A 12,429-nucleotide genomic window follows, 5' to 3' on the forward strand; every position below is an offset into this window, starting at 1 on the left:
GTGGTAAATACGACTTGAGAGGGAGTTCATGTCCAATTTTTAACTAGGAAACTCGTATTTACGATAATTCTGATAGCATGTGAAGGCAGCATTAGAACCTGATTAGCTGGTTATCTGTTTAAACAGCTGATTGCCTGTTTATAGGGTTGAAGCTGAACTATGCAGGACATTGGCCCTCCAGTCGCAGGATTGGACACCCCTGACCTACAGTATGATATACACTGAACAAAATTATAAACGCAACACTTTTGTTTTTGCCCCTATATTTCATGAGCTGAACTCAAAGATCTAAGACTTTTTCTATGTACACAAAAGGCCCATTTCTCTCAAATATTGTTCACAAATCTGTCTAAATCTGTGTTAGTGAGCACTTCTCCTTTGCCGAGATAATCCATCCACCTCACAGGTGTGGCATGCACAGGTGTGCCTTAGGCTGGCCACAATAAAAGGCCACTCTAAAATGTGCAGTTTTATCACACAGCACAATGCCACAGATGTTGCAAGTTTTGAGGAAGCGTGCAATTGGCATGCTGACTGCAGGAATGTCCACCAGAGCTGTTTGCCGTGAATTTAATGTTCATTTCTCTACCATAAGCCGTCTCCAAAGGCATTTCAGAGGATTTGGCAGTACATCCAACCGGCCTCACAACTGCAGACCACGTGTAACCACACCAGCCCAGGACCTCCACATCCAGCATGGGGTTATGGTATGAGCAGGCGTATGTTATGGACAACGAACACAGGTGCATTTTATTGATGGCATTTTGAATGCACAGAGATACCGTGACAAGATCCTGAGGCCCATTGTTGTGCCATTCATCCTTGACCATTACCTCATGTTGCAGCATGATAATGCATGGCCCCATGTTGCAAGGATATGTGCACAATTCCTGGAAGCTGAAAACATCCAAGTTCTTGCATGGCCAGCATACTCACCGGACATGTCACCCATTGAGCATATTTGGGATGCTCTGGATCGGCGTATACGACAGCGTGTTCCAGGTCCTGCCAATATCCAGAAACTTAGCACAGCCATTGAAGAGGAGTGGACCAACATTCCACAGGCCACAATCAACAACCTGATCAACTCTATGCGAAGGAGATGTGTTGCACTGCGTGAGGCAAATGGTGGTCACACCAGATAATGACTGGTTTTTAGACTGGATAAGAGTAGTGTTTGTTCAGTGTAGTTTGATGGAAGCAAAATGGCATTTTACAGCTTTTAAATAATTTTAGCAAATGCTAATTTTTAAAATATATTTTTAAATAAGATTTTTTTTAACTAACCAAATAGGTCAAGAATTCAGTTTAATTAAGTTTCCCTCAACAGTTTGGTTATGATTGATGCTTATGAAATTCATGATTGATGACAAGTCATTAAAAGTTTCCCCAACTATTTGGTTATGATTAATGATGAGCCATGATTGACAGGTCATTCAGGAGTTCCATTACTAAATATATGTTAAAAAAAAAATAGAAATAACGATTTTCTTGGAATTCAGTGCATTGTAAAATGGCACTGCAAACAAATTAGCAGATGGAGATTAATGGATCCATAAATAAATAACACCAAACCTAACACCCCTCTTCTGACAAGACTTGCTTTGATTTGGGACTTGATTTACCTCATTTAAACCCAATCCATTCATATGTGCTTTAAGAATATACAATTTTAAAATCAACATCAACTGCATTTGGAAACAATGTATTCTAACAGTATCCATGTAGATTGAGCTGTGGATACCAGAAGAGAAATTAGAGAAAACATATCTCAAGATATAACAGCTCATCTGTGTCTCAAGAATGCCCAAGTAAGACATGCTGCACTGTCTAGAAAATACAATGAAAAAAATGTCATGCTGAATAAGCAGTGAGGTGCCCTTGATTTACTCAAAGCCTATAGGGGAACCAGATGGATCTGTGTCACCTGCCCAGCTTTGAAGTTCACAAACCCCTGCAGGATATCCACCAAATGAGGGATCAAATTCTGTTTGATGCCATTTTTCCCTCTGTATTGGAAGATGAAATAACGTGAGAAGACTTGCCTTTATTGCACATAGCTAGTGTCTTATCATCAAGCTTGGATAATGAAATATGAGGTTAGGGCTGCATTTCATAATACTGTTAGCTTAGACCTTTAGATTGCTGATTCATATGAGCCAACCTGAAGTTACTATTAAAGACTAAATAGTATAAATTGAATAAATAGTTCAGGGTGACAGTAATATTAATTCACTACATGTACTTATAGAGTTACGGTTAGTGTTTGGTTTAGGGTTAGTTACTTCTAATTATGCATTATCTTTGTTTACTTTTTTACTTTGTTTAACTTTTTTACAGTGTAGTGACCAAATCTGTCAAGCTCCAAAAAAGGACAAAAAAGCATCATACAAGTATGTGACCTGTAGACAATATCTATTGTCTTTATTCAATGATAATAGCACCATTTGAAATGAGAAATGCTTACGTAATCCATTGAAAATGACGTGACATGAGGTTGGGTGAGTTAAACAGAATTTTCATTATGGGTGAATTATTCCTTTAATGTTTATGTGCTGTAAAATATCAGCTCATGCTCACCTCAAGCTAAATGTCACGAGTGACATGCTATAACACTAGCCGATGCAGTCGACCATTTGGCTTCACTGACTGTTTCACAAAGCAGCGGGTCATGCGGTTGTCAACCGAACATGTTTGGAGCTCCTCAGGGTCCAGTGAACATAATTAAATGAAAAACTGTGCTATTATTTATCAGACGTTTCTCAAAGACCTTTTGCTCCATCTCTCATCACGGTCTCCTCTATTTTTCTTTGATTCTTAGAAACCACACTGACCTTTGACAAAGGGTCAAAGAAAAACTACACCTTTGTGCCACAATACCATGCCATGAATTCAATCTTCAGATACCTCATGCTTTACTGATTGACACTGTTAAGTGTTTGGTTCACTCTGCAAAATTATATGGAGGTATTTTCAGTTAAATATTGTTTTTGCAAAGACTATAAGAGCAGTACTTGGTTGAACTATAACAGTAAATTGATGCGCTGAAAAATAAAAACAGCCTTGGACCAAATTGCAGAAAAAAAAAGAAAAGAAAAAAAGACAAGAATTGCAGTGTTGTAATCAAGTCTGGTTAAGACCGGACTCAGACGCAAGTCCATCTCAAGTCCATATTTCAGGAGCGTTTAGACTCGAATAAACTGGTTTTATAGCCAAAGAAAATAAGGCCTTGTACTTAAGCCGAACTTTATTCTAAGTCTGGATTTGTTCAAACTCAAGCACTATAACACTGTTTAGTTGGTTTTCAGTCTGGATTAAGTTTGGTTAGCTGGTCTCTCAGCCTGACAAGGTAGCCAAAACCCTCAAACCAGACTGGACAGCATAAATTAGCCAGCTTGAACCAGATAACCACCTTAGGCTGGATTAAGCTATTTTTTTTTCAGTGGTGTACAGCATTGAAGGACAAAGGTTGTGTAAGGTTCAGAAGAGGAAAAGTGACTGTGTTATGGTGGCATTCAGCAGTAGGGTGTGCTGTTTTGTAGCTGAATTCCAACTGACCCTGAATAGTAGGGTTTTCTGACATTCACTAGTTTCCTAGTCAGTTTAAATCATGGGAGACTGGGGCTAATAGTCACACATGGAGGGTCGCAAGGGCTATATGTCAGTAGCTATAAGGTTCTGAGGCAAAAGTCCAATTGCATATTTTCTCTATAGCTGTGACTTTTTATGTTGGTTACAAAACAATTTTACAGTAAATAATAATAATTAAAGAATTATGTCCTCCAAACTTAAATTTCAATATCATCTTATTTCAATAGTTGTTGCTTTTTTAAACTAACACAAAATGACAGCTTAAAGTAGGTTTTAATTTTTTTAAAGTTGTCACGTATGTTTTACATGTAATTGTATTTGTAAATTATCTTTATTAATTAAAATACTTTAAATGTTTTCTTTTTCATAATTTTGCTGTTTCATGAATTTTGTTATGATGTGACAACATGCCCCATTGGGTTGATTGATGTGTGTTCAATGAACTGTTTAATTGCCTTTTTTTTTGCAACCAAGACTTTAAGGCTTGTGCCTATAATTGATTTTCAAAAATAAACCTGCCCTGTGAAATATTCACAGGAGTAAAACGTGTGACAACTAGCACCCATCTCATTCGAGCTGTGAACTGAAAATGCTACAGGGAGGAAGCTTTCGTGGAACAAATGAATCTTCTTACATTTTAGGTTTATCCTGAGCTGCCCTTGCCATATCTGAGCATAGCACACATAGATAAGCTTTATGCAAATGTAAGTGGAATTAAAGCAGAGCCATTATGCTATTACAGTTCTAATATTGCAAATGAAATTCTTTAGGGTCCAGTCTATGACATTCCAATTTTTTAATTACAATATCACAAACCACAAATGGCACTGAGAGGTCAGGCGTTAGACAAGTGATGCAAATGATCACTATCACATACAAATCTTCCCTTTGAGGCACTTTGCTCACTGAATTTGGGGCGTGCTTACAGAGACACTCTGTTGTATGTTAGGTACCACAACTGCGCATTTCATCCACTGAGAGACTGCCGGAGGAGGGGATACGCATCATATATACCTAACCAACCGTCTTGTGGATCACTCTGCTGGTCGGAACCGATCACAGGGCACGCGTGTGCGGTGGATACGCCAGAGCGCTGTGATTCGTGGACTAATTGCGGGGCGCTTGCGGGAATACGAGGAGCATTTCTGTGCGCGAGAGGGAATAAATCTCGTTCTCCTGACCGTCTCCACACAGTCTTCGATTTAGAGGGCATTTATTTTGTACTAAAAGTGAGAGAACGATATCAGGAAAGATGTTGCCGACGACATTATGGGGTTAGAGGTGCCGAGATTCATCCCATCACTGAATATGGAGTAAATTCCCACGTCTTCTCTAATTTTGACTCGGAATACAGTGAACGGGAGCGCATCACGGTGACTCGGTGAGTTGATTCATAGCTAGTATGCACTGCAAGATTATTCAAAGTTAAACTGTTAGCCCAAGTTTTATTCGAGATGCCAAATAATGTAAATTATACATTATCGATTATTAATGAATAATAAAGTAGGCTATTAAATACGAAAATCAAGAGCAGTTTTACACATGGAAACGACCCCTATGATTTCTAGAATGCAATGAACTGATAATTAATGGGAAAGAATTCAACGTTTTTGAGTCTGACAAACCTTAACGATTCCACTAGCAATCTTTAAGTCTACTTTTAAAGAAGGCATATGAGGAAATAAAAAGAAATGAGATTCTTAATGAATTTAGCCTATATACTCTGCAGTCGTTGCAATCATTGATTTCAAAAGAACAGATCGTATACTATTTAAACAGAATTCTTTCAAAAGGCGTTTAAACAGACTTTACAGACTTTTTTTTTAGAGTAGGCTATTAATAGCCTACCAAATAATAATAATAATAAAAAAAAACACACAATGTGACATTCCATTCATTCAGTAAGTCATTTGATGCATACACTTCATGTGTAGCCTATCAACAACACTGACATTTGAGTCTCAAGAGCTGTACAACATAGACTTGCAGTTCCTGGTTTGTTTAGCGGACATAAAACGAATAACTTGCGATTCAGCGATTAGTTCAACTCACAACAAAATAATCAGATCATTAGAGTCGTTAATCGTTGGGGAATCGGGCTACCCTGGTGCATTTTATTCACTGAAAAGAATCGGATCACAAAAATGAATCGATTTTTTTTTTTTTTTTACTATAAAAAGAGAATCAGGAATCGTACAAAGATCATCGCAGGTTTTTTGATTCGCTAATCATAAACGCATCGTTCGGGAATCAATCAGACTAAACTGATCTAAACAAACTGATTGTGTGTGTGTGTAGCGCAGTAGAATAGCCGGGGAATTTACTGCAGGAAAATCTATCTCCGAAACCTCGTAGGCCTACTTTCAAAGCACTGAATTTAAGTCAGGACTTACTTCTTGATCGTTGATGGACGTTCTTACTTCAGGTATGCAGGTGTATGGTAGCGATAGCCCGTGAGTACTAGTAGCTAAATCCGCCATCTTGGCATGATGACCCTTATGTTCTTTGACCTATGATATATCAAAAACAGTGCAAAACAATTTAATCAGCTGTTGTTAAACAAATTTATACAGCTTTCTTTGGGGGAAATTAAACACTTAAAACAAGCGTATTTTGCGGCCATTTTTAATTTTCAAATTATATGTGGATTCTGACAGAGCCTTATGCTTTTGTAGCAGCTGCACGTGTGATTTATTAGGTGAACTGCATACTGATCTCAGTCATGTAGGGCAGAAGATCACATGGGGCACACACATCACTCTTACTGCAGATAACCTCACATTTCCTCAGACTCAAGAGACAATGTATAAGGGATAAAAATAAAAACTGGCAGGTGCTGTTCTTCAGCATCTCCATTCTGATACTAGTCGCCCGTAACACAATTCTCTTATAATGCATGTGGAATTCCATGAAGAGAAATTTCAAGGAATACTTCCATGCCCAGCCCATTTGCTCTGTTCTAAATATATAATTGGTTAGATATTGTTCTTTTTTTAAAAAAAAATTGAATATTACTTGTCTGCATGAAAAATCATTCTGTCTTTTGATGGCCCTGTTGAAGCCAATTGTACACTAGTTGTTTAATCTAATTCCATACAGTAACCAGGAATGTCTGGAAACACCATGGAAATTAATTTGTCAAAAAAATCTGAGAACCCCACAATTGTCAGTGAGAGGGTAAAACACATACTTGTGCAATACTTTTATGATAGTGATCTGATCTGGGTTGGTTGCTTTTGAAGTAAACCCTCAAACAAGTGTTAGGTGGATCAATAAACTATCAGCCTCTCCTCAGATCAGCCAACACTCCTTCTATCGCCTGGTTTATAATCTCACAAAGGTGTGACTAAGCTTTGAGAACTTTAGTGCCATTATGTATTGCAGGAGAGAGACGGAGAGAGGAAGGACTCACAGGAGAAAATACATTCGGCTCTCTATCCGCACCACATCTGCTATTCAAATAGGAATGGGATCCTTCTCTTGTGTGTTCATGTTTATTTATGGATGCATCTGGGATGCATGTCTCATCTCATTTTGTTGCTAACAAGCACAGCCAAATTAGAGGTGAGAACACTGGGAAGCAGCAATGTGCAGAATTCAGTCGAACCACTCCACAGCACAGCTTGGCTTCCTCCGAGACTATTTATTTCTCTCATTGTGGCGTATAAAGTTTATTTAAAGACAGACTAAAGATAAATTTAAACATGTGGGAGGAATTCATTAGAGATGAAAGTAATGTTAGTTTATATAACAGAGTTTTTTCCCCCCCTCTTTCTTAATATCCATCTTTCGAATTCGCTTTTTGCAGTCTGGATCACAAACTTTTTTTTCTCTCCTGTTATCTTTATGTGTTTTCCCTATCTTTTTATTATTTTAAATCTTTCATTGAGGCCTAAAGGAAAAGTTCACCCCAAAATGAAAAATTTGTCATCATGTTCTCTAAACCCATGACTTCCATACACTTCTTTGGAAGGGAAACAGAGAAGAAAGTCCATGGAGGAATTTACTTGGTGACGCTGTATTTTAAGTCTTCTGAATTCAAGTTGGTCATTTTTCACCAATAATCTTCCCCTCCAGTGAACTGTTAACTGATCAAATCATTGAGTTAGGTGGTTTATCTTGAGAACCGGATCAGTCTGATTCATAAATGAATCTTTCTGAGTGATTTAATGTAACAGATCAAGCAATTAACTGACCATTTGCCTCAAAAGAGCAATTTGTTCACAATTTCACATGAATGCATATCGGTACCTACCAAATCAGTTATCTGCCAATATTAGATTTTCAATTTTTATTTATTATAATTATCAGTATTGTTGGTGTTGCAAATTTAAGTGTTCATTTACAAATCTTTAGCCAACACAGTAATCTGTAGCCAATCTCAAAATAAATGTTTCACACTGTACATTATAAGGTTATGATGCTTAAATTCGCATGATTTTCATTTTTAGTGTTTTATTTTTAATGTACTTTAAAAAAATTGTGAATAATTGTAATATCAGCATTTGTATCAGCCATAATATAAAAATAATAATTTAGCATACTTTCTGAAGCTTGAAAGTTTGAGACCCCATTCATTGTTGCACAAAAAGAGAGGGATGGATCGCTGGCTGCCATCTTACTGTTAAGTGCACTTCCTCTCCTTGCCCCTCAACACTAGTGGTGGAAAGAGTAATGGAAATGTTTACTTAAGTAAAAGCATTGCTACTTAAGAAACAATTCACTTGTTTCATGACTCATGACTCAAAAAACATCACTCAAGTAAGAGTAAATAAGTAGTATGTTAAAAAGCTACTCAAGTTACTACATTATAGTACTTAATGTGATTATAAAGTGAAAGAAGACGTGAAAGGGAATTCAATTTGTCACTTGTGCGCTTTTTTTGTGCTGTGCACACATCCAAAGCGAGTACAGAGAGATGCCTCTCATATAGTGCACAAATGCTGAATTGATCATAAATATGCACAAAATAATGTCAAAATATCCTCGTATACACAGTCAGTTTTGTCTTTAGTGAAGGTGAACAGTTGGGAAAGAAAACGCGTGTACCAGTATACTGGATCCGTGCATTTGGCCTTAAAATGACAGCAGTCTAATTTATAAATGAAAACTATGCAGTGTTATTTTACATTTGATTACATTTGATTTCAGTTTCTGTACCTGAACTTTGTTCAGTAGCATTTATTTGTGCTATTGATACTTTTTTATTTGTTCTTATTTTATTACTGTTTACTTGTCTTTAATTATGTTTAGTGTAGTTGTATTTTTCTGGGTAGTTTTGGTAAAACCGTAGGCAACAGTTCCTCATGTAAGTGTTCTGAAGGCTGCTGATTTGTGTTCATGATATTCAGCTGCAACAAAAACATTTTTTACAAAAAGACACAATACATATGTTTGATATCTAAACAGCATGCTATGTTTTGGAAATGTCAAAAGTAAAATCTACAGAAAACAACCTTATCAATGAATCTCAAATTTATTTAATACAAATATACTGTATGTAACTTCAGGTTTAGTGAAAGAAAAAGATTGAGAAGCTCAATGATGTACTGCAGACTATGAAAAAGATCAGTATTATACATAAAACATATTAGATACAAAAGTAACTTGAACATATTTAAAAATAGGTTTTGTTAGTTATTCAAAGAATAAAGATTAAGACCGCCCCCACTTAGCCCGTCCCAACAAAAAACACCATAGTGATACATTGAACAACTGTTTAGAGTGAATGTTAAAAGAAAATGTGAGCAACATGCATGATGATGGTACAAACAGTACCTGAAGTGCTGTCAGGTTATCCTTCCTCTTTCAATGATTTGGGTGTCAGATGTCCACAAAGTCTTGAATCTTGACAAAAGAATGGGAGCTGCGATAAGCTCAGGGTCATCCATCATTTTCCCAAATCTCTTCTGGAGTCATTCTTGTAATGCTTGCATCAGTGACAAACATAATTTACTGGAGGCCTCCAGTCTCTTCAGTTTTGCCCTTAGTGGAACACAGTTGGGAGCAAACATCCCATGTGGATGTTGCTCCCAGACTGTAAGACAGTTTCGACAGCCAGGTGTAGTGAACACCACTGAGTTTGGTTTGTCTTATAAACTGCAGGTGGCACTCAGCGTCTACTAGCTCAGAAGCTGCTGAAGATCTTGCAGTTTTGTTCCATATAGCATTGCACTTAGAAAAAGCAGAGCATTATGCTTTCTGTAGATCACATTCTGAGTTTCAACTGCAGAAGCATAGCTATTGCCACTAGGTTTAACAGTTGGCATGCACATTGCTGGTGTTTTGGAAGATGATATTCTAAAACAGAATCAGCTGCCAAAATGATACTCTACTTCCTCTTCATGTTCAGTGCCATCATCAGTGTCATCATCAGCCTCAGTGTCAGCTACTGTCACGTCAGTCTCTTCAAAAAATTAGACCCACTGTCTGTAGTTGTTCTTGTCACGGATGCGAGATTGGCTGTGGATATAATCAAGGGTAGATGCAAGTATATCGAATGTGTGGCTCCCTCTGAGACGTTTGCAAGCTAAAGCAGCAGATCTCCGGTCTACTGTCTCATCAATCCAGTGAGCAGTGACCCTGATGTAGCTTCTCTGCCTCACACTCCGACAGTCTGTTGTTGTTGACACAATCTCCACGTTTCTAAGCGTAGCTGTTATGGCTTTTCTGACATGCAAGCTTCTTGAATTCTCAAACGCACCAGTTAACCAGGGTCTTGAAGGCAGGTTGTTCAACTACTGAGAATGACTGAAGGCCTTCACAAATAAAGCTGATGACCAGCTTATCTAGCGTGGTCCGATAATAAAACGATCTGGTCAATTCTGCAGTGCTTGCTTGAAGATGTTGAAGATGGAGTCTCTTTTTTTTTTTTTTTTTATTCGCTGAGCAATGCAGTTTTCATAACCTTTCATTTTCTGTGGGTGCTTTCTCTGTAATGACATATTTAACTTCATTAAATATTATTATGTACATTTTATAGCATTTTTCTCAATTAAACTGATAATTTACAGGGAAACATTTAAAATCTAGCCTACTTGTTGAAAGTTTTATTCCTCTGATTGATAACTAATACTAGTGCAGGATAGGCAGTTGCTTAAACTCTGCTAGCTATGTAGTTTTTTCAAGGCTTTTTTTCATGACGATGAAATGTAATTAAAAAGCCCTATTTCAGCTTTCACAAAATTAGTACTTTAGAGTAATGCATGCCCTGTTTCATTTTGCCCTACAGGCTCTAGGTGAAGTGGCACATACTGTCCAGTAAGCGCGGCAAAGTCGCACTAAGTCATGTTGGATTTGTCAATGTCATGTTTCACTGCAGGACAACCCCTGACAAAGAGTGTTTATAAGCAATTAACAAATAAACGGGTTCGGATCTACCAATTTTACAAATATAATTTACAGATAATGAAATTAATTCAATTAATTTTGGCTAACTTACTAACTTATTCTGCATATTTAACTTCAGCTTGCCAGTTTGCTAGTGACTTACCTCAATGGTTTGCGCAATTTCAGAGAGGAGTTGTGAAAGGCTGATATTTCCACATGAGTTTGCAGCTCATGAGAAAGCTTTTATCCTTACTGCCTCGGAAACTGAATAGCGGAGAAAGATGTGGCCAGGGATGCTTATCATCATCATAGGATCTGTTGGTCTCCTCTGCAGACATAGCCATTTCGCTGTATCTTTTTTCTCTTTTTTTTTTTTTTTTTTGCCAAGCCATACCTTATCGTTGGCTAGTGCCATTATTGGCTCATGAATCTTACAAACTTTACTGTTTCACTGAGTAGGATTAGAACAATGATGGATGTTTGGGGGTTTTTTTGTACTTTGTACTTTTGGTGAGAAATAAATGTGGCAAAGTTGAATACTTAGCTAGATTATTTCATGTTCATAGTCACCCTGGTGTGCTATTTTTTTTTTTTTTTTTTATATTAATGGGAATATACTTCAGAGATATTTTACTCATAAACAATTCTAGGGGTGCCAATAATTGTGGCCAACGTGTTTTGGAGATCCCATTTCATTTCAAAAAAAGGTTAGATTTTTGCTAATTTTTTGAATGGAAGATTAAAAGGATAAACAATGCAAATTTATTTTTACAGCCATCTTTGATCATATTTATCAGGGGTGCCAATAATTGACCTATCAGTAAGCCCCTCCCCTCGAATGCAGATGAGCCAATGCCAGTTGAATATCAGTTGCACAGGGACCGGAACTCGGACATCTTTAGGTTTCAGCGCCATAGAGAAACATTGGAAGATCCGATGCTCTCATCATTTTGATGGTATTTATACTACAAAAATTGTAAAACGATGTGCCTGGGGTACTTGTAACACTGATTCCAGGTATCCTGAGAGGATGGGCATGGGTATTCATGTTTTGAATCACCGTTCTGTGTGCGTGTTCACCAGCGCGTTTCAAAAGTCTAAAAGCCTACATCTCCGCAATGCTTTATTCAGACCAAAAATTATAATGAAATTTAAATACAAATAGCTTTTCATTCATTTTGGCTATTGTAATAAAACTGGTCTTAATAGATTCCTTTGGTCATGCTGAGAACACAGATACTAATTATGCCATATCGGCTGAACTTCCTGTCCACCATTTTGATTTTCTTTAAAATGATATATTTTTACAAACTCTTCCTAGACCATTTGTCCAATTTTCACCAAATTCGAGTCAGATCATCTTCAAACCATGCTGGCAGCAGATGGTCTTTCTACCTTGAATTGCTATGGTTTGATGCATGGAACATGATTTATTACCATTGGCTAAAAGACAATACAGTCAACTTCAGCACATTGTTACAAAAGCTGATGATTTATTGCATGAGTATG

At 37.2% G+C, this 12,429-nt stretch overlaps 1 protein-coding gene across 2 annotated transcripts in view; it reads left to right on the forward strand.

The window, feature by feature from the left end:
- The first annotated feature begins 4,515 nt into the window (after positions 1 to 4,515).
- cntn3b (contactin 3b) overlaps positions 4,516 to 12,429 on the forward strand; it is a 62,443-nt gene continuing 54,529 nt past the window's right edge. Inside the window, exon 1 of one of the 2 annotated variants that reach the window (XM_079882528.1) lies at positions 4,516 to 4,972. Coding sequence is in view for 1 of the 2 variants with exons in the window: in XM_079882527.1 (XP_079738653.1) it covers positions 5,998 to 6,016 (19 nt within the window). In the remaining variant the exon portion in view is untranslated. Of the gene's footprint in view, positions 4,973 to 5,962; positions 6,017 to 12,429 lie in introns of those variants that run through there. The other variant, XM_079882527.1, reaches the window with a different exon arrangement.

Source organism: Squalius cephalus (assembly GCF_949319135.1).
Source record: "Squalius cephalus genome assembly, chromosome: 10".
NCBI lineage: Eukaryota > Metazoa > Chordata > Actinopteri > Cypriniformes > Leuciscidae > Squalius > Squalius cephalus.